Here is a 23,493-nt window from a genome sequence, read left to right as displayed (position 1 = left end):
CGAAAGCACGCCAGTGTAAGTAGATAAATAGGTACCACTGCCATGGGAAGGTAAACGGCATTTCCGTGCGCTCTGGCTTCTGTCACAGTGTTCTGTTGCACCAGAAGTGGTTTAGTCTTGCTGGCCACATGACCTGGAAAGTTGTCCACGGACAAACGCTGGCTCCCTTGGCCTAAAGTGAGATGAGCGCCGCACCCCATAGTTGCCTTTGACTGGACTTAACCATCCAGGGTTCCTTTACATTTTACCTTACCAGAGCAACATAGGAGGTCTTCTCCATCCAAGCACTGGCCATTGCCAGTCCTGCTTAGCTTCAGCATGGTTGCTGGATCACAGATTGTGCTGAAATCTTGGAAAACCAGAATTGTGGCTGTCTAAAGTGTTCCGTGGCTGGGGGATAGGACTTTGCCTGCTACATAGCCATTGTGTTCTGATCCTGCGAAGGCAGTAAGGTGGACAAGTTTTTGCAGCACCACGGAGAGCTCCTAGTGAGCAACTTGCTCTAAAACAGGCATGTCCAACTCACAAGAGACTGCGATCAACTCCCACTATATATATATATATATATATATATATATATATATATATATATATATATAAAAACTGGCAGTGATCTACCCATTGGATTGACCAAACTTGTTGAGCTTTTTTTTCTTGGGGGGGGGGCAATCGATCAGGACCGCGCCTTAGTTAATCCTTCCTCACTCAATTTTTATCTGTTTCTCCCACAGAGGATTCCCATAGAGCCATTGCCAGTCAGTGTTGACAAAACTGAGTTAGATGGATCAGTGGAATAAGGCAGCTTCCTAAGTCAGACCATCTAACTCAGTCTTGCCTACACTGACTAACAGCAGCTCTCTGGTGGTTTCAGACCGGAGTCTTTTCCATCCTTACCTGGAGATCCTAGAGATTTTTGCATGCACAGGAAAGATTCATAATATAACAGAGTTCAAAGCTGTACTAAAATAGATCCACCATTTGGACCTGACATCTCAGGTTTGAATGATTGCTGGGAGCCCCCCAAGCTCTCTCTTCTCAGCCCCTGACCGGCCTACTGACTTGCCTTGATTATTGATTAAAATCCCTCTACACACCTAGGCCAGTTCATGTACTGCATACAAGATAGGCAGCAGCTTACAAACAGCTTTTTTTTTTAAAAAAAAAAAAAGCATGTGAAGAGCTCTGGTTTACTAAGCCTGCAGGACTCCTCTGCTTGCCAATGTAGGCCCTGTCAATCTCCATGTGTCTCCAATTTCACTAGGACAGAAGCAGTCAGAGCAGACTGGCCTCTGAGGGCTCTCTGGAACTGATCAGCAGGTCAGCTGAGAATGTCTGACAGGCAGGCAGCCTCGATCGCCCTCCCCTCCTTCGCAGGCTTTGCCCAGAGGATCCGAGGTTCTCCTCCTCTCTTTGCCTTTTCCTCCTGCTGCCATCACCACCCATCCTGCACGCCTCCGGCTGTGCACCCAACACCCGGACCTTTCGCAGAGCACTTTGCTTAATCCCTCAGATTCTTTATATAGGAATTAATCTCTCCGTCACAGTGGGAGACCACTACAGGGACAGGAGACCAGGGGGCGGGCTGTGTGTATGTGAAGGGAGAGTGTGAGTGCCTGTGTGTACATTTATCTCTTGCGTGGAGGTCTAGAGTTGCATTGCTCTGTTTTTTTTTTTTTTTTTTACTTTCTCCTGCTCTGGAGTTTAGCTGCTCTCTCTGAATCAGGCCAAGGACTGTAGCAAAGCAACTGTTGGAATTGCATGCACTGCTAGTACTTAGACAGTGAGCATAGAGCATGGCTGAGCAAGAAGGTAGTGGCTTGCAAGTTCTTCTCTCTACACTTCAGGTAAGAGGACTTCAAAGTAGCTGGAATGGGGAGACCCCTGTTGGTTCTGTCTTACTCTCTCCCCTCCCTCCTGCCTCCCTCCCGTCTCAAGGTCAGCCGTAAGAATTGAATGGGTGTACCTGCTTTGATATTTAACACCTCCCTGCTGTCCAAAATCAGATTGGGTGCATGAAATGAGACTGTGAGCACTGAACCAGGAAGTCTCACCCATGCCATGAACTTATCAGGTGGCCAGCTTAGGCAAGCGTCTGTTTCTCAGCCCTCTGTCTGCAACACAGAAGGAATAATACAGTACTGACCAACTTTGCAAATGTACATAGAGTGCTTTTTGTACATTCAGATGGTGTGTAAATATTAGGTAATAGCTTGTTTACACTGTTTACACAGTCCTAGCTGTTTTAAGTCTGCTGCAAGTTTGGGATTTGTTTTGGGTTTCAGAACAGAAAAACAAATGGTTTTTACCCCCAGTTTATGCATTCAGGTCTAGCACCCCCCCTTTTTTGTTTTAAAAAGCAAGTGCTAGAAATCAGGCTTGGGTTTGTAGCTGCATAGAATGGATGCTGTTGTTGTTATTTACTGCAGACACCTGAAGCCTAAGAATGATTTCTGTATATGTAAGAATTTTCTTAAAAACAGTCTCTCCTATGTTGGTGAAAGCCCAAAGAGAGGTCGAACCTTCCAACCTGCAAACAGAAAGTGGATTTTTTGCAGTTTGGGAATTAAGGATCGTGCTGATTATGCTAGCATCTTTGACATCTTGGATGTCACACCTTCCAGCAGCTGCTGTGGAGGGAGAGGAGCATCCTAGTTTGCACTAATGGAGATGTAGCATGTCTGTCATTAAGGCAGGAGCATGAAGGCAGTAAATAGAAGGGTGGTGGAGATGGCAGGGTCCCTAGTGGGGTTCTCTCTCTCTCTCTTTCTAAGGTTGGGAATCTCAGGTCCCAGGGGACAAATGCACACTCCAGGAATTTCTACCAGGCCCTCTGTACCCTTCCCAGGCCACAGCTCATACCTGGGGCCACCACTGATCCTGCCCTGCACCTTTACAAGGTGCTTAGCTGGAATGTATCATTGGACTGGGATTATGACTCTTGCTTGTCTGAATGTTTATACAGAAGCCTCTGAGTTTGGGAGCAAGCCTTCTGTACAAAGGTAGGAACCACATGAATTGCCCTACCTACTTTTGCTTGTGGCCCTACAAACCATTGGCATGTGGCCTCTAGAAGGCAGTCCATGATGGAATGTGGGCATTCCCCACATCCCCCACTCTTGGTAGATAGCTATATATACCAGAGCTGTCAACTTTCCCTTTTTTTGCAATGGGAAACGGCGCTGAAATAAGGGAATTTCCCGCAAAAAGGGGGAAAGTTGACAGCTATGATATTTACTCCTCTGTCCCTATTTAGCAGGTCCCGAAGTTTCCCTACTAAATCAAAGTCCTGATTTTGTCCGTTTTTTGTGGGTGTTTCGTTTTGTGGAGGCAGGGAAGAGGTTATAAGGATGTTTTTAAAATGCCAGCCCACCTTTTTCTCCACAACACTTAATATGGCATAGAATGGTTCTCACCCTGCCTCATTTAATCCCCACAACAATCCCGTGAGGTAAATTAGGCAGAGGCAGTGACTGGCTCAAGGTCACCCAGTGAGCTTCATGGCTGAGTGGGGATGGGGAAACCCAGCCAGATGGGCGGGGTATAAATAATACATTATTATTATTATTATTATTATTATTATTATTATTATTATTATTAAACCCAGGTCCCAGGCCAACACTCTAAGCACTACACTAAGTGGAAAGTGCACCATTTATGGCTCAAACATGAGAGAAAGAAGAAATGGAGAAGTGAAACTGCCCTAGACTCACTGTTGTTGTTGTTGTTGTTGTTGTTGTTGTTGTTGTTGTTGTTGTTAATGGGTAGGTTCATTAATTTCAGTGGGTCTTCTCTGGGTACAGCTAACTAGTAGTTAGGGAGTAGTTAGGAGCAGGGAGACCTTATTTCAAATTCTCACTCAACCATGATGGATACCTGACAGGGCTGTTTTGATAGTGGAACAGGAGTGGGCAAACTTTGCCCACTGCCCTGAGCCTCACAGAAGAAGGTCAGAACGAAAAGATGACGAAGAAGACGAAAAACTACGATTGCTACTTCACTGGCTTTCCCCCATTAATTAAAACCCGCTACATAATTAAAAAGAAAATTGGAGTCAGGAAGCAAAGCCATTTAATTTCTGGAACTTTTTCACGGAAAATTTCATTCCTCAGTGCAATTAAAAAAATGTCTCTATTCAAAGACAGGCAGAAGCAATTAAATGGTGGTGTGTTGTGCCATGTGTTGTGGAAGTGCATATGACAAGTAAAAAACAACTTTGTGGCTTCAAAGTAGAACTACATAGACTGCAGATGTCTTGGTGTGGCAGACGTTTGTCTTCAGACTGTTCCTTGTGTAAAATTCATGAGCTCCGTCGATTTGCAGAATTCGTTTCCCCCCTGCAAAATGCAGATCAAATTGAAGATTCCCCCCTTGTATTTCATGTAAGAGTGTGCAAAAAAGGATTATTATGATTATTATTCCTAAAAATCTGTTCATCCCATGTTTCCTTCACTGAATTTCCATCTCCCCCCCTCCCCCGCTTTCTGAATTGGCTAATTTTTCCTGTTGGTACTCACAATCACATTGCTATTTTTAAATAATAATTTTGGGTCATCCCCTGTGGAGGTAGTGTAGAGAACCTGCTTTTGGCTGACATTCTGTACTCCCTTTCCAATTCCCCTCCCCCCCATCCCAGTGCAGACCATTTGTGATGTTGGGTGGTGGCTAGGAGAAAAATCTTTCTTTCTTTCTTTCTTTCTTTCTTTCTTTCTTTCTTTCTTTCTTTCTTTCTTTCTTTCTTTCTCTCTCTCTCTCTCTCTCTCTCTCTCTCTCTCTCTCTCTCTCTCTCTCTCTCTGGTGGATAGCCAACTTCTGGGATAACCAGTAATCCTGGAGTGCCTGCTCCCACTGGTTATGATGGGTCCGCTGGTTATGAGGTTTAACTGAAGGTCGTGAGAAGTTGTCTGGAGTTCTGAAGGTTGTTACGAAGGTTTCTCTGGAGTTCTGAAGGTTCCGAAGAGGAAAGGATAGGCAGCGAAAAGAATAGCAAAAGGTGCGGCCAAAAGTAGGAAAGCGGCCAAATAAAAATAAGAAATAAGAGACTGCAGTCAATGGTGGAGGTGCGCTCTCCCAACTACTCTCTGTGCGTGTCCTTTGCTTAGTTTCTCTTTCGCTTTCTCTCTGTGCTTGTCTCGCATTACTTGTTCTCTCTTTGCTTGTCTCGCGCACTCTACACACACGCTACAGAGAGCAGGGGCTATTTATTGATAAACTGAACACCGTCATAGCATTTGCATAAACCAATCATAACATTGCATTAGTCTGTGTTTCCGGGCGGGAAACAGCTTTCGGCCATTATTGAGAAGCTTCCTGGCGCGCTTTCTAGCAAGCGCGGAGGGATCCAGGCAGCAGTTACTAGCCGGATCTCTTTTTCTTCCGTGCATAGCGCGGAAGGTTTTTGTGAGGTGTCAAAGCGCGGGAAGTCCCAAAAACGTATTCTCTCTCTCTCTCTCTCTCTCTCTCTCTCTCTCTCTCTCTCTGTGTGTGTGTGTGTGTGTGAGAGAGAGAGCTACAATTCCCCCACAAAATGTCCCAGAGCAAGTCTGGGATGTTCATGGAGCAGGGAAAATAAATGAGGGTAATATCTTCTCGGCCACTGCCTGAGATAGGTATGTGACCCCCACCATGGTCTGAATGGACACAGGACGAGTCCCATTCATGCCCATTCTGTCCTCTCTGTGTTGCTGCTGTTGTTTAGTCGTTTAGTCATATCCGACTCTTCGTGACCCCATGGACCAGAGCACGCCTGTCTTCCACTGCCTCTCACAGTTTGGTCAGACTCATGTTTGTAGCTTCGAGAACACTGTCCTCTGTCGTCCCCTTCTCCTTGTGCCCTCCATCTTTCCGAACATCAGGCTCTTTTCCAGGGAGTCTTCTCTTCTCACGAGGTGGCCAAAGTATTGGAGCCTCAGCTTCAGGATCTGCCTTCCAGTGAGCACTCAGGCCTGATTTCTGTCAGAATGGATAGGTTTGATCTTCTTGCAGTCCATGGGACTCTCAAGAGTCTCCTCCAGCACCATAAACACATCTCTGTGTTAATTCCAGATAAATGCAAATTGAACTGAATGGGCCCCATTCAGTCTAATTTTTCCATTTGTCCTGAAATGAGCCCTTACTTTCATGCATCATCTGAAGTTCAGCATTCAGACCCACCACTCAGTTGATCAAATCAGTGAAATAAAGCAGTGCCACCTTAACCTAGAATATACTGCTTCTTCCTGCATGGGCTTTTATTCATTGCATGCTTGAGTGTCCTTCATCCCCAATACTCCTTGCATGTGGAAAACAAGCACTTCAAGGAAAATAATTCAACTTAGGGTTTTTTTTTTAACTTTTTGTTTCCCAGAGTTCAAAATCAGGGAGTATTAAAAAGTGTTTGACCCTAAACTAGTCATTTACACCCTTTTGCTCAGAGGGGCCTTTCTGCTATGCTACATGAAAACTCTCGCCGCTGCTAGTGCAAGAGCCCCCGTGTTTGCAGACACACAACTTTGAATTCAGCCCACTAAGTTTTAAATAAAATACAAAAAACATTGTGGCTACATTTTTGTTTTTTAAAAATATAACTTGTAATTCCACAGCGTGTCAGAAAGGAAAGATAAAACCCCAATGTGTTAAAACAGATATAAGATCTGATGAGCCTCCAATATCTTTCCAAAGCTCAGGGTGACAGGATGCCCTTGTTATTCATTGGCAGTGGATGCTGACACTATATGAGGCATCCTGGATTTAGTTCCAGCACTCAGAATGGCACACATGTTTGCTGAGGCCACAACCTCTGGGTTTTGGATTGTGCTCATTTAGAGCTGGCACTCTCTGGGACAGCTGGCAGGTACCTGCGTGACCTGCATCCCAGCAAGCTTGACAGCAGGCTACAATTCAGAAGGAAAGAGGTGAAAATCATGTGTTGATGGAGGATGTGTGGATTCCTCTCTGCACAAGACAGGAGCCTAGCAGGGAACAGACACAAGAGCCTCCCTTAGACATAATGAATTGCCTTCCTCCTCTTTCCCAGAACTTGCTTTGCAGATGACAGATTGAGGTATTGCTATATGCTGTAGTCAAGGGGGAAATCCTTTGCCTTGATACCCTATGCAAAGATGTTTGGTATTGACTGAGGCTGCAATCCTACGCTTACTTACCTGGGAGTAGGGATGGGCAAATGTCAATTCTGTTGTCCCCCCCCCTCCGTCTTTCCAATCTTAAATTCTGTTTGCTACATTTCTGCAGCATTTCTGCAAAAAAAATTTTTTTAAGGTCCTCATGAAAATTTGTGAGTATGCTAGTGCACGTTTCTCCTAAAATGCACATTTCTGAAAGCAGATATAATGTATTTTTGTTTTGTCATTTTCACAAATATATGCATCTTCAGTTACAGGTACGTAGCCGTGTTGGTCTGCCATAGTCAAAACAAAATAAAGAAAAAAATTCCTTCCAGTAGCACCCTAGAGACCAACTAAGTTTGTTCTTGATATGAGCTTTCATGTGCATGCACACAAAAGCTCATACCAAGAACAAACTTAGTTGGTCTCTGATATGCATCTTCACTCACTGAACCATATATACATTTTTATATACTCCCCCTCCCCCCAGATCTGCATCAAATAATTTGGAGAAGTGTGAATTCTGAAGGATAGCTGCTTTTCCGTTTCTGTATTATTATGGGAACTGCAGGTTAGGTAGGTTTGCATTAAGATGTGAACCACATTTCTACCGTTTCTTTACCTGGGCATAAGCCCCATTGAGCACAGTGAGAATGGCTATGAGTCATGATGGCAGGAACAGCAGCAGAAGGCCTCTGAATGCCAGTCACTGGGGAGCAACAATGTGAGAGGATTATTTAACTTCACACCTTGTTTGCAGGTTTTCCAAAAGGAAAACAATTTTGGGGACTGAAGGGGAGTTTTCTGGTGCAGCATGGAGTTTAGTGTCCATTGGGCTGTTGCCTTGGGGCAATTTACTTTACTTTACTTATTTTATTTTTATTGTGTTTTTTTTTAATCACACATGTTTATATGGCTCCATCTGGTCTATACATCTAAAGCCATACCATATCACTTTAGAGAGTCAGGGGTACCCAAAAGGAATTCTTAAAACTGTAGTTAAGGATGCTGAGAATTGTTAGAATACTTTTATTATTCTCACAGAACTACAATTCGCAAAATTTCCTGGGAAGAGGACTTAGTTGGATAAACCACTCTGTAGATTGTAGCTCTGGGAGGGGAACAGGGGTTTCCAAACAACTCTCAGCACACTTTAACTACAGTTCCCAGGATTCTTTGAGGGAAGCCATGATTGTTTAAAGTGGTATTGTTATAGAAAATGTTTGGGTTGGCTTTTACAGCCCAAGGGGTTCATTGTCCCCACTAAGTCCGTTATCAGTCAGAGAAAATTGAGTGGAGGCAGGATCCATTGAAAGCAAGGAAGATCTTAATTTTTCTGTTGCAATAGATTCCCCACACCTTGCAAGGAGATGAGGATCCAGAGCAAAGGTGGGCTTTAAAGACTTTTGAAATTGCCCAACCCCTTAGTCAAAGACCACCCCCAAAAAAGCAAATTCTTTCCAGTAGCACCTTAGAGACCAACTGAGTTTGTTCTTGGTATGAGCTTTCGTGTGCATGCACACTTCTTCAGATACCCAAAAAAGCATCATACATGTGCCACAGAAAGAGGCGGTATACAACAGAAATTTGAGAGTGTGGCTTGTCTCCTGTCTGACAAGATAGCTGATACTCAGTGCCAGATTTATGTATAGGCTAAGTAGGCTGAAGCCTAGGGCCTCTAAATCTAGGGGGCCTCACCAGCCTGCCCTCTCCCCAGTGCCACAGTCTCCCCTCTCCCAAAATTGTAAACCCAAGACTTCATGTGAGGGCAGGGCAACTCAGGCCCAGCAACTATTAAACTCAGGGCTAGCCAGTAGGGTCCAATTTGAAGCAGTGGGGCGCAATTTGAATTTGATTTCTGCAAAATCTTATAGATACAAATACGGTAAAATCCATCTAGATGGCCCTGATGCAGGGGCCCCCTTAGGAGTGGCACGTGGGGCCCAATTTGGCCAAATTGCTCCAATTGCCTTAAGGTCAGCCCCGATGAGACTGTGTAGGGGTTGGACTGACAAGCCCTGCACCTTCTAGGTCCCTGGTGTCACCATTCAGAGTACAGACTCAAGGACTTGTTATAGAAATAAAGGGGGACACTTATTGGAAATCAGTTTTGTCACCTCTTCCCCCCAAACCCTGAGACAATGAGCCCAGCCACCTTTTATTCACAGTTGCATAAGCACTACACTGCAGTATGGCCATAAACTTGTATGTTCAACCGCTGAAATATACACCCAATATGTAACAATGGAGATTTATGTTACAGTGGTGCCCCGCTAGACAAATGCCTCGCTAGACAAAAAACTCGCTAGACGAAGGCATTCGTCTAGCGGAAGGGTGCCCCGCAAGACGAAAAAGTCTATGGGGCTGCCTCGCAAGACAATTTTTTTTTTGGCGCGAAAACCTCCGCGCTCCATTGCCGCTTCGCTAGATGAAAAATTCACTCTACAAAGACACTCATAGAACGAATTATTTTCGTCTAGCGGGGCACCACTGTACTGCTTTATGAATGAACACTGTGTTTTTTGAATGGACTCTGTATTTTTTGAATTACCTAAGAGCCACCAGCAGGGAGCTCTAGCATCTGACAGCTAACCAATTGGGTACTACCAAACAATGACCCCTATTGCTGAAAGCAGGTAACCAGTTCCAAGGTGGCAACAGAAAGCAAACTAAAAATGCTTTTGCAGTTCATCAAAACTATCCAGCAATATCAAATTATAGGAAAACTGGTGCTATTAACAGTAATCCTTCTAGTTGGTTAATTGGTTCGGCAACTTCCATGCACATGTTGTGTGATGCTAATTATTTCCCCCAAGATTTAAATGATAACTAATCAGAGGCAGCTACAGGAGAGCTATGAGATTCAGGTGAGGGTCACATGACTTCTCAATCCCAGCAGGTATATAAGAGGACAACGCGGCCAGTGGCCTGCCCAGAAAACCAAATGACAATTCATCACTGCCTGGTCACAAGCTAAACACAGTGACTTTAATCTTGAAGCTTCTTGTGTGGAATTTGGCAACCTAGAAGACTTCAAAGGACTCCACATCAAAGCAGGGATTCTGAAAGGAGTCAAAGAGGCCTGGGCACCCAGCTCAATCACAGCTGGACGAATTGGTCTAGAGAGGCAAGGGCTCTCTCAACCCAATAGATAGCACAGAGTGACAGGTGCTTGGTGGCAGTGGAACATACTGCATTGGTCCAAATATAAGCCACCCCTAAAACAAGATCTCTTTGAAAGGGGGGGGGGGAATACTGTAAATCTCTGGCACCATGCAGTGTTTTTTACAATCTAAAAAAAATACACGCTACCTCTTGCCTTGTCTCATAGCGAGCAATTCACTGGGCAACCAGCACCACCTGTCGAGAAAATAGCCTTTTACAAAAACTACTGAAGTTTACTGAAGTTCTGTGGGGTTCCCAAGGTCTTAGCTTAAATCGCAGCTCTACCTATAGCAGCATCATGACAGGCCACACTAGGGTTTTATACAAGCCAGATCTGGGAGGAAAGTGTGGCCCATATGCAGACCAATAAGGTATTTTTGTTCTCTGTAACAAAGAACAAAGCTCAACCCAAGAAGCAGCCAGATAATTAAGGTGGCCACTTAGGCATCACCAAGAAAGGGGAGACAGATTTACATGAAAATTGCATATTCTCTCAGGAATGCCCGGGGATTACCGGTAAGCCTGAGACCTTCTGCATGCAAAGCCCATGACTTATGGTCCTCCCCCACCATCTTCCCTCTCTCCCTGCACATGCATTTTCTTCTACAGGATGAAGGGTAGGATAGAAACCAAATAAGCAGTTTCCCACTTGGGTGCAAGCAAACTAATTTGAGCTTGCCCCTGCTAAAATTCCAGTCTGAAAGCCAGGGTGTTTGCCAGGTTCTACGCCCCCAGGCTGCATTCTCATCATGTTCAGCTAGGAGACAAAAGAATTCTCCGCTTCTCTCATTGGAAGAGCTTTCCTCATGGAGAGGCTATGCGCACCTGTCCACAGTGAGGATTTGTGGTGGGCTGTGGAATGGGCTAATGGGACCAAAAGCACCATCCTGCATGCCGGAGAGGGGTGTATTTGCTAGAAAAGGGAATGGGGAGTCTGTGTGCTTCCAGGCATAGTTGGGTCACGCTGTTGCTCTTGAAAAATTATGCTCTGTGAATTTTGATGCCAAATATTTTATTTATCTATTACAATTTTTCAGGGTACACGGACCTCGCTACCTAAATACTTGCCAGTAGCTGATGCATGTATCAGACGTCTGATGGTATTTGATTTCCAAATATTGTCTGTATTTGATAGTTGACATGCAGCAGTTTTTTAGCTTGAAAATTGGCATGCAATGATACTTAGCGGGGCTGAAATAGATGCATAGGGTAGGTTTTTAAAGACCTTTCTAACACTGTTGTAAAATAGCTCCTCCCTTTCAGATACTTTTGGCACACACACGTTTGTCTGCTCATTTATTTTAACCTCCCTTGGGATCCCCTTCTATTGAGTTTGCTCAAGGATGTCATCACATAGCCCAATAGGATTGTGACATCATCCCACCTACTGTATGATCCCTGATTGAGTGGCAGTCCCCATGTGACTAATCCAGGAAGCATGGCCTTTGCTCTCAGTTGCGGTGCTGGCCCAAGATCATCGTGTGACCTCAAGTGGAACACAAATGGTGCCTCCCACGAGAGCTGGAAACAAAAGAACACAAGAACAGCTGCCTAAATCAGGCCAATGGGCCCAGCTAGTCCTATCCAGCTAGCAGGATCTGAACACAAGTGCACTCCCCACTTCATGGTTTTCAGCAACTGCCATTTGGAAGCACTGTTGAATTCAGCTGTGGACGCATGGCATTGCTAGTAGCCTTATGTGCCAAGGATTCATCTAGTCCAGGGGTGGGCAACTTCCAAGAGACTGCAATCTACTCACAGAGTTAAAAACTGGCAGTGATCTACCCTCTTTTTGGGGGTTCAGGTCAAAGTTGTTGACTTTTTTTTTAGGAAGGAGGAAGGCCCATTTTGGGGGGGAGTTGGGTCAAAGTTGTTGAGTATTTTCAGGGAGGAGGTAAAATGTTGAGCTTTTTTTTAGGGGAGCCACAGTTATTCAGCTTCTTTTGGGGGAGCCAATGATCTACCGCAGACGTCCAGTGATCTACCGGTAGATCCCGGTCTACCTGTTGGACATGCCTGATCTAGTTACAGGTGGGTAGCCGTGTTGGTCTGCCATAGTCGAAACAAAATAGGAAACAAAATAGGAAATTCTTTCCAGTAGCACCTTAGAGACCAACTGAGTTTGTTCTTGGTATGAGCTTTCGTGTGCATGCACACTTCTTCAGATATGCCTGATCTAGTCTTTCAAAGCCATCTAAGTTGGTGGCCATCTCTGCCTCCTGTGTAAGCGAATTGCATAGTTTCACTGTTTTCATTTCCTGCCTTCATCTACCCCATTTCTTTACCTGAAGCACGTCACTTCACTTTGATGAATGCCAGGACTGGCCCCCTTTCAATTCCTACAGGTTCCCCGCCCCCAGTAAGGTCATCCCATAGCAGCATTGCTAGATATTATTCACTATGTGGCACTGTTTCAAGATGCTTTGGGGGGGGCGGGGCGGGATGTGGATTTTATATTCAAAACAGCCCAATGCGTTGTGAGCCTGGGCCGAAGAGCACTGGCCCCTCTTCCAGCACTTGCCGGGGATGACAGAGGACAAGATGGTTGGATAGTGTTCTCGAAGCCCATTGGTCCGCTAGGATGGGGCGATGGCCACCCTGTAGCCAAGGTGGGTGGCACCCTGGTCCTGGGAAACCCCGCGCTGGGTCACAAACCCCGCCCACCTCTCGGAAGGGATGAGCGGTAATTGTTGAAAGGCCTTACGCGGTTAAATTGAAAAACGCCTTGCAGAGATCTGCTAGCTGTATCGCTGATGCACATGTTCAGTATCCTTCATTATCACAAAAATAGCCACCCCCTTATTGATAGTTTATTCTCATTCATTATATCAGGCTGTCTGAAAGACTCTTCCTTGTTTACTTTTGCATTGTTCGTCATGGTTTGTACCAAATCAGTATTTTATAAATATTTTTTATGCTTTAACATGAATATGTTTTATTTTATCCTGATTGCTAATTTTACTAATGACAAATCTCAAAACACCAAGTAGTGATTTTTATGTGCATTTACACAAATTTTGTTTCCTGGTTTGAATTTTATTATTTTGCTTTGTGCTGCTGTGGTCTAATAAAAGTTATTCAATGTCCTTTACACATTGATTTGTGACTGTATGGAATATATATCTTGCAGAAATCTCTGCAGGCCATTTTTTTTCAATTTCACTTGGCCGAAACATGTTGGGCTGTTCTGAAAATAAAATCCACATCCCTCCCCACCTCGCCTCCAGATCTTGAGACAGGTTTTCTTTGTTTTTGGATGCTGTCAGGGCTTTTTCTTTTCTTTCTTTTGGATGTTTCATTTTAGATGCTGTCTGGGGGGTTTTGTTTTACAATTCTATGTAGCATTGTGCAGTGCTTTTCCCTTTAAAAAATGTTTAGGCGTGCTCTCATTTTCCCACTCATATTGAAATACTGCCCCTCAATGAGGCCAAACTTAGATTCACAAAATGTTTAGGGGTATGCGTCCCCCTGCATCCCCCCAGGAAAAAAGCACTGGCATTGTGACATCATTCCATCCATGACACAATTGCTGATTGGCTGGGATTATCCCTGTAACTAATTGCAGAAAAAGAAAAAATAGTGGCCATGGAGTGAAAGGGCAGAGAAGCAGGAACACGCCAAACACGATTGGAAAAAGTGCATATTTATATAATTTAAGTGACTGTTTGGAAATACAATGAATGAATTCAGAGTCAAAGCTGAAAAGAAGGAATATTTAATGCCACCTTAGACAGCCTTTGTAACTGGAAGCATCAGGTAACCACGGCCTCTTGTGAAAGATGAAGTTGCAATTGTTCCCGCTTTGCACTGATCTACCTAGAAGCATGAGTGGTGGCAGTAGGGAAATAGTGGGAAGAACAGATGCTTCTGCGTTGGCATCTGAGCTACCCACCTGTCTGCAGCACAGATGGACAGAAGGACACCAGCAGGGAAGGGAAGGTTGGAACATTTGACCTTCTCCTGCAATTAAAATGCTGAATGGCTGAAGTCATTGGAAGCTGAGCGAGCGGAGCTGCTTTTCTCTGTGCTTCATCCTTCCAGGAATAAATTGCTATTCTGGAAACAAATGGGCCAAATATGTATATGTGTACATGAACATGAGGATCAGTTTATACAATCAAAGGGTTGATTCCAGGAGAAAGGGTTTTCCTGGGCATTCCAGATTGCAGGTGGGGTGTATGCCACATGTGTGACTGCTAGGGGTGCGGGGTGGGGTTTTAGATTTGATTCTGTTCACATTTAAAGGAAACCATACCCCATTCAAGCTTTCCAAAACAATACGTGAGCCAGAACAGTGCCGTATTTTGAAATTTCACCAGATTTTGCAATGCAGCTGTCCTGCCAAGTAAAGTATACAAAAATGCATATACGAGGGCCAATGGTCAGGATGAATACGACATTGGGGAACTCTGGAGAGCTAGTGTGGTGTAGTGGTTAAGAGCGGTAGACTCGGAATCTGGTGAATTGGGTTTGTGTCTCCGCTCCTCCACATGCAGCTGCTGGGTGACCTTGGACTAGTCACACTTCTTTGAAGTCTCTCAGCCCCACTCACCTCACAGAGTGTTTGTTGTGGGGGAGGAAGGGAAAGGAGAATGTTAGCTGCTTTGAGACTCCTTCGGGTAGTGATAAAGCGGGATATCAAATGCAAACTCCTCCTCCTCCTCCTCCTCCTCCTCCTCCTCCTCCTCCTTCTCTTCTTCTTCTACTTCTGGATATAATACTTGCTGTGCCTAGATGTAGATGGGCTATAGCAGGCATGTCCAACTGGTCAATCACGATCTACCGGTCGATCGCAGGGCATTCCTGGTCGGGTCTTCCTCCCCCCCCAAGAAAAGCTCAACAACTTCGGTCAATCCAATGGGTAGATCACTGCCAGTTTTTATAGTGGTAGTAGATCTCAGTCTCTTGGGACATCCCTGGGCTATAGCAACAGTTGCAAGGAAGAGGAAACGAGCCTATTAGGGACTTGTGGAGGAAGGTTTCCAATTGTGGAAATTTGCCCAAGGACCCCTCTCTCTAAAACACCCCAGAATTTGCAGTGAGAGCATCAAAGCATGCATCACCCCCTCCAATGCTATTTTTCTAAAAAAAAAGAGGTGCCAGAACTCACCATGTATGCCTCCACCTTTCTCTTAGAATGGCAATGGCACCCACCAGAGAGGTGCCGGAGCTGAGTTATGTTGAGTTCCCCCTGAAAAAGAGCCCGGATCCCCTCTCCCCCAGATGCATCCACCTGCAGCCACACATGCACACACAAGCTTCAACAGCGACATTATTCTGGTGATGCTATAGACTGGCCCTACAGGAGACAGTGAAAGAAATTAGATATTGTAGTTCACTCTGCATTCCACGTGGGTAAGCAGCAGGAGAGTTAAGAGGGGAGAGGCAAAGTTCAAGTGAGTTAATAAGAGATGCATGCAGCCAGGCCCAATCTTGTACAGCACAAGCTCCGCTCGCCCTTCGCTCCTAATCTATTTCCTAAATGCGCTTCCACTTCACATGCGCCGCTGTGACTCTTTGCCTGGGTAAAAAAGAAAGAAAGAAAGAAAGAAGGATGTTTCAGAGGGGACGGCTGAAGTCAGATAGATCCCTCATCTTATCAGAATTATGTCTGGAGCACCACTTTGCTGGGTAAGGCTCTCTAATTTTACGCATAAGCAGGAAAAGGAGCGTAATGAGAAAAAGAGAGAGGTATCTTAAATTGCAGTGCCCTCTCTCTTGTTATCCCAAAAGGAAAAAATAATAATGGCCTCATCATAAAAGCTCTCATCATATTTTCAACTCACCCCCTCCAATTCCCTGTTGGTATTGAGATATACAAAGGAGGCATTTCTGGCCCGTAGAAAATGAGTAGAGATTAGTTTTAGGGTGAGTTCTCTTCTTTTGGTTGATATGGATTTAAAGGGGGGGGGGTTTAGACCACATTCTGGTCCATTGGGTGGGGTTGATGTCCTATGTCATCCTCCCATTGTTTTTTGATCGTATCTAGGGAGCTCGTGGGATTTTTGAGTAGTATTTTGTATATTGCGGATACCAACCCTCTGCCGTGACCCTTTGTCATTAGGAGGAGGTTTTCAAAGGTTGTCAGGGGTCTAGTTGCTTCTGATTTTACTGCTGGAACCCCGACCTCTCTTACTGCCAAAGAAACACAAGCGAACAACAGAGAACCTACACAAACAACATCGACACCAAACCCTACATATATTAAGGAAAATAGAAACATCGCCACCCCACCTCACCCATCCCCCCCACCCCACCCACCTCTTTCCCCCTTCTCTCCCTAATGTCTCAACAACCAAAACTGATTTGTAAAAATGTTACATGGGGAAAATACGAGAGAGACATTGCACACACTTTCGTAAATCAAGAAAATATTTACTAATAATAATAATAATAATAATAATGAAAGAAAGAAAGAAAGAAAGAAAGAAAGAAAGAAAATGAGTAGAGAGGCAACAGCAGCACCCTCCAATTTGGTACCTTCCAGAAGTTTTGGAATACAACTTCTTGCTGCTCTAGCAGCGGTGGGGAACATCGGGGGGGGGGGCAGGAGGAGGAGAAGAAAGCAGCCCTCCTGGCCTCCCCATGTGGCCCCCAGGTCATATCCCTCACAAGCCCTGCTCCATGGCCCACTCCCAAGTGCTTCTGACTGACTGGACTGACTTTTGAAGTTCTGGCAGCAGTGATGTCAGTCTTCCAAGCAGAGGTGCCAGCTTGTGAGGGCGATGGGTGGGTGGGGGGATGTCATGTGCATGATGTCAGGACATTGGGGGGTGGGCGGTGGGGTGGAACGAAATGCGGCGGCTGCGCAGCCTCAATGGCCAGCATCTCCTCCTCCACCTCCTCCTGGAGTCGCCACTGTCAGGACGCAAGAGGACGCTTCCATCCTCCTTTCTCTCTGCAGCAGCTGGAGGAGGAGGAGGAGAAGGAGCTGGCCACTGGAGCCATGCTCGGCTCTGCACTTGGCTCAGTGCTCCGCCTCCTCCAGCCCCTCAACATTGTGGGTGCCCAGCCCCCTCCCAAAATATACAGAGGGGGCCCAAAACAGTTTGGCTCCCAGGAGCTGGTGCTCCCGCTTCCAAGCCCACGGTCTAAAGCCAATAACATTTGGTACTATCGCAACTTATGTGTAATTGACTTGTGCCACTTCAACGATATTGTTTATTTATTTAGAGCATTTGTATCCCACTGTTCAGTCAAAAAAAAAAAAAAGGCTTCCAGAGCGGCTTACATGAAATCAAAACAAGACACCTGCAAGTACCTGCAGGCTTACATTCTTACCAACCAATCAATAAAACGAACAACACACAAGGGAAAAAGCGGATGAGGAGAGAAGAGGAAGATAAAACTCAGAGACGCCAATTTCTAGATAAAACAAAATAAAAAATAAAAAATTCCTTCCAGTAGCACCTTAGAGACCAACTAAGTTTGTTCTTGGTATGAGCTTTCATGTGCATGCACACTTCCTCAGATACCAAGAACAAACTTAGTTGGTCTCTAAGGTGCTACGGGAAGGAAATTTTTTTATTTTCTATTTTGTTTTGACTATGGCAGACCAACACAGCTACCTAACTGTAACTTCTAGATAGCTGTTCCTGTAAAGACCAGCTGGCATAGTTCAGTGGCAGGAAGCTCCCGATGGAGCTAGGCACCCAGCGAAGCTGATACAATGAACACTCTGGTTCCTATCCCTGGTAAAATGGCTGCCTCCAGATGACAGCTGAGAGAAAAGATGGACCTGGTCTGTCACAGCAGAGCTGATGCAGTTGAAGGCCACTGGCTGAAGTCCTGCAGGTTAAATGCAAGCAAGGCAGAGAGCTTAAAAGCTCCTTTTGTGCTAGGAAAACTTTTAAGCTTGAAAAGCGAAGCCCTCTCTGCATGTCGGCTTCAGAATACCTGGGGTGCCCCACAAGATCTTGCGGGAACTTGGACAGTTCCATGAGATCTCATGGGACCTGGTGTATGACCTGGCATGGAAAGAGGGCATTGCTTCCCAAGCAGGACAGAGCATATAAGAGTTCAATGGGCACCAGCCACCATGGTTTGGCATTCGTTTCCCCCCCCCAAAACAGATTTTGTAATGGAAGTAAAGTGTGAGGGACATCTTGTAGCCTTTTTGTAACCCCTTCTGAAATCTCCCAGTGCCCAGATTTCATCCCCCACATAAGACTTTATGAAAGCTTTTTCATAATACATTAAGACAAAAGAAACTAATCTAAATAAAAACAAAAACAGAGGGGGGAAAAGAGAAAAGAAAACCCAGAGTTCTCTCACAAAGGTAGCCCTTAACCCTTGTCTCACACAGAAAATGGTGGACTCTTCCAACTCCCACCTAGGACCTTTCCTTTCTCCTCTAAGTCAGCTCAGATTTGATTCTCAAGTGGAACACAGTTTAAATGATTTGCATGAAAGGTTTAAGGGAGTCATAGCTTTAAAATTGTTGGCTCAAAGCCACCCTAATAAAGATTTTGCTTTGGACTGACCTGCACATAGATCGTTGTCATTAAAAAGCCCCCCAAATCACATTTTAAAGAACCTGGTTAACAGCATATGAAAGAATTTCAGCTGGGAGAAAAACAGCAGCCCTCAACAAATGAGAGTTCATATAAAGACACAAAAATGCATTAACTAAAAAGAAACGAATGATGAGAACAAATGTTAACGTGAAGTATCTTATAAGCAAGCCTATTATGAAATAAAAGGTTACCCCGGAGAGAAAATTGGGTTTCTTGTTTTTGAAAGAACACGAGAAACATTAATGGGAGGGGGAAAAAAAGTTGAAAACGCTGCTTGCAAAGTATCAGGTGTTTTGATTTTCTTTCAGATTTCTTTGATTCTCTCAATAGTCTAATTTGATGAGACTCCTTTTAAGGTTAGACAATAGTGTGTTTTATGACAAGTACCGCATAATAAAATAATTGTGTGATTAAAAATGCATTAGTAACGGAAGGGAGGGAAACAGCATAAAGCAAATCAAGGGGTGTCGGGGGAGCCTGCATAGAGGCACAGTTTTGTTTTTTTTAAAAATCATCTTTTAAAAACCTTCACACCCCAGAGTGAGAACAAAGGAGAAAAGCAATTAAGTTTACAAAAAGGGACTCACAAGATTTGATGCTACCGAGTCTAGTTTTTGCAGTTATCCGTCATGGACCAAGGAGTGTTGCAGTGAGATTACTTTCAGTTTCAAGTTCCTTCCTAATTCCAGTCCTGAAGGGTGGAATTGCCCCATGTCTGGACACTAGGAATCTGCTTATGGTAGCCTATGGCTCCCATCTGGCTCTCAGAAACTTCCAATCAGGCCCTTGACCACCCCAGGGATATTTTGCACTTCAAAATGCTTTTCGGTTTCTAAACGCAGATCGGAGCAAAGAGTCATTTAATCCAAAACTTCCCTATCTTTTATTAAATTGCTAGATCTAATGCCACATCAGCAAAAATTCAAATGAGGAGATGATATGAGATAGCTATGCACCGTATCAATTATGGGTTGGCAACCAAGGAGATGTAGCATATGATGTAGAAAATACATAAATTATTTTTCACAAAATGCCACCATGGCACTTTACTGAGTACAAGAGACCAAGTCTCTGCCCTTGAGGTGATTACAGTCTAAAAATTGACAGAGGCCCCTTCGAAGGAGTATCTTCCTGCTTTAAATAGTCATGACTTCCCCTAAAGAGCATGGGAACTGTCATTTGTTAAGGGTGCTGGGAGTTATTAGGAAGAGACCTATCTTCTGTTCACACAGCTACAATTCTCAGAGTACCCTGTTGTGGGGTAGGTGAACTGGAAATAATGCCAATATATTTCACATCTGGCAACCAATGCTCTCCTTTGGTTTCAGAAGGTATATGGGTAGACGAGTCTAAAAAGCCCGGGACCCAAATTTTCACGGCCCTCTAGCGGCTATGGCGACTCGTTTACCGGAAGTAATGTATTTAGCATTAACTCTGGAAGTGTGTACTCGATTCAGACCAATCTAAGCCTCTTGGTGTATATTTTGCTCTAGGAGGCTTAGTTTGGTCAGAATCGAGTGTACACTTCCAGACAATACTAAATACATTACTTCTAAATACATTACTTCTGTAAATGAGCCGCCATAGCTGCTAGAGGGCCATTAAAATTTGTGTCCCAGGCTATTAAGACTCGTCTACCCATGTGCTACCTGGAACCAAAGTGGTACATTCGTTGTCAGATGTGATTCCCCCCCCCTCAGTTCTCCCACCCCACTACTGGGAAGAGGGATTGATTGTTAAACCACTCTGGAAATTGTAGGTTTGTGATTATTCTCAATACCCTTAACAAACAAAGCCATGCCTCTTTAAAGCAGTATAATACTGCTTTAAATGTATAGTGCAGAAAGGGCCAGAGGAGGGAAACAACAGAGGAAGAGACCTGAAATCAGGAGCAAACAGCGAAAGACTACTATGCAATAGTCTCAATAGCAGATGCTTTGGCTTGGTTTCAAGCTTATCTCTAGGGGGGCATTTTAAGCATTACCAAGGAAGCATGGGGCATGGCAACCAGCCACACATGTAATGTGGCACTCCCCCCCTTCTTTCTTTGCACACTCCTGCAAAGTTCTAATTTTGAGGAGCTGGAGGCATTGGTGGTGGTTTGCGAAAGTTGTGCCCATGTTGGAAAAGAAGGCAAACCCCACACCTTGGTCCTTATGTGTGGAGGTCAGACACCTGTGTAAAAATTATTGCACAAGGGCATGGTGTCTACTCTACCTTGTATACATGCTGTGCATCCCTTTATGTGCACGAGGAGATGCAAACAGGGAATCTGTCCTGCGTCAACATTCGGTAATGTGTGAAACCAACCCTTCGTATATCAATTTTGAGGAACAGAGAACGAGAACTTGTCAACTGCATGTCCTGTTCTGGAAAAACCTCCATAGACGCACAATGTACAGTTTGAAGGATACACGATCCTCTTCAGCTGTGGGCACTTTTCTTGGAGGATTAAAGTTGTTACTTAATATGTCTGTATTGAGCCTCAAGAGCCCCCTTTCATCACCTTTAAATAGGCTCCATTGCATTTATTTGGCTTACTTTTGCTGAGGCCAAAATAGAAATGCTGGGTTGAGGGCCACTTTGGCTTGGCAAAAGGACAGAGGAGCCTACGCTATTCTCCATGTGCATATGCCAAGCCATTTAGAAGGCTCTGCCCGATGCATGCAGAAAAGCCCAGACAATTAATAATAATGCACTGTGAGCCAGTGTGGTGTAGTGGTTAAGAGTGGTAGACTCGTAATCTGGGGAACCGGGTTTGCGTCTCCGCTCCTCCACATGCAGCTGCTGGGTGACCTTGGGCTAGTCACACTTCTCTGAAGTTTCTCAGCCCCACTCACCTCACAGAGTGTTTGTTGTGGGGGAGGAAGGGAAAGGAGAATGTTAGCCGCTTTGAGACTCCTTCGGGTAGTGAAAAGCGGGATATCAAATCCAAACTCTTCTCTTCTTCTAATGATATCCATGCATTTAATTTTATCAATCACCTCCTAAAGCACTGTCTCAAGGCAATTTAAACACAAGATGTTTAAAAACAGTTAAACACACAAAACAACAACAACAAATACATTTAAAACAAGACTAAACCACTAAGAAGTGGACATTCGTGATAAAGAGCCTCTCTCTTTCCCCGGCTCAGGCTTGACCTTGGAGTGGAGTTGCGGATGGGCACGAGAAAGCTGCCTTAGTGGGTGGCAGTGTTGCCGCCCACTCTCCTCTCTCTGCCCTTGGCTTAGGTTTGACTCATGGATGGAGCTGCAATTGGCAGTGTTGGGCCGCCGTGTGAGGGAGCTGTCTCTGTTTGCACCCCCTCAAAAAAAGCACCATTGCCCCCCAGCCGGCCCATGCTACGTCACTGATTCTGAACTAGCTGAAGTTTCTGAATCATCTTCATAGGCAGCCCTATATGTAACAGGTTGCATTAATGTGACCTAGAGCTTACCAGAGCACATAGATGGCAGAATTAAGCACCACTAAGCTCCCTGAGCCTTAAGCAACAGCAATGGGTCCAGGAATACCCCCAAGCAGCATATCTGCTCCTTCAGAGGGAGTGTAGCCCCTTCAAGGGCAGGCGGCCTCTCACCCATCTGGTCTAGGGAACAACCAACTAACAGTGCTGTACTCTTATCTGGATTGAGTTTCAGTTTATTGACTCTCATCCAGAGTCCATTACCGAAGCAAGACAATGGTCCACTGACACACCTGCAGATGAAAAGGTGAAGTAGAGCTTTGTGTAGACAGATAACTCTGGGTCCATAGATGCATACTGGACCATTGTTTCTCAGGCTGGACACAAAGCTTTTGGCACCAAGGCTGTTGGAAACTGGAGTAGGGGCTTCTCCACCTCCTCCTCTTAGAGCAGACATTGGCAACCTCTGGCCCATGGGCTGGATGTACCCCATGAAGGCCGTTTTACTGGCCCACAAGCTGCCCGCCAACTGAGCTGCCCGCTAGGTAAGCCCTCTGCGCGCTGCACTAAACCAGCACAGTGCAGTGCGGTACCTTGCCGAGCAGCAACGAAAATTGTGTCTGCGCATGTCCAGACACCCAAAATTGCTTCTGCACAGGTGCAATTCTCTGCATCTAGGCATGTGCAGAAGCGATTTCCGGCGCTACGGACATGCATGGATGCAATATCCGGCATCGTGCTGCGCATGTCCGGCCCACAGATGCTCTCTGTGGGCTTGATCCGGCCCATGGCCCGATAACCTTGCCAACGCCTGTCTTAGAGTTTCAGAGGTTCTTCACGGTATCAACCAAGAGAGCCTCAAGATCCTTAGCTTTGGATTCAAGGGAACCTGCCTGCTCCTCAAAGTCTTCAATCTGTCTGCTTTGTCCTCTGAGAGGTTCATAGCTAGTGCCAGGTCAGGGCTCAGTGGGTCAGTTGAATAAATTGACAGTCTTTGACTGTAAAGGTCTTAGTTTGCACTGATTCTGCAAATTCTAGGATGCAGTGGGACTTTGAATGAAATGTGTATTCACTCTGAATACTATAAAAACCCGTGGCATTGCAAACGTCAGGAAAAAAACTACAGCCCTCAAAGACCTGGGAACTAGAATTGGAAGGGGTAGTTTAAAAAGCTGGAGAAAGACCCAGCTAAACTTTGTTTTGAACACTGGATGCTATTGAGAAATGCATTACAGGTGGGTCCAGGAGAATTGATGCTGGTGGAGTTCCACAGCCATTCCCAAGCATCATGTGCCGATGAACCAAA

At 45.0% G+C, this 23,493-nt stretch overlaps 1 protein-coding gene across 1 annotated transcript in view; it reads left to right on the top strand.

Moving 5' to 3' along the window:
• The first annotated feature begins 1,686 nt into the window (after positions 1 to 1,686).
• LOC117056939 (cytosolic carboxypeptidase 4-like) overlaps positions 1,687 to 23,493 on the top strand; it is a 211,096-nt gene continuing 189,289 nt past the window's right edge. Inside the window, exon 1 of the mRNA XM_033167644.1 lies at positions 1,687 to 1,844. Within this exon, the coding sequence (XP_033023535.1) occupies positions 1,794 to 1,844 (51 nt within the window). The 5' untranslated portion in view covers positions 1,687 to 1,793. The remainder of the gene's footprint in view (positions 1,845 to 23,493) is intronic.

The sequence above is a fragment of the Lacerta agilis genome, chromosome 13 (genome assembly GCF_009819535.1).
Source record: "Lacerta agilis isolate rLacAgi1 chromosome 13, rLacAgi1.pri, whole genome shotgun sequence".
Lineage (NCBI taxonomy): Eukaryota > Metazoa > Chordata > Lepidosauria > Squamata > Lacertidae > Lacerta > Lacerta agilis.
This window is presented reverse-complemented; position numbering and strand designations above follow the sequence as displayed.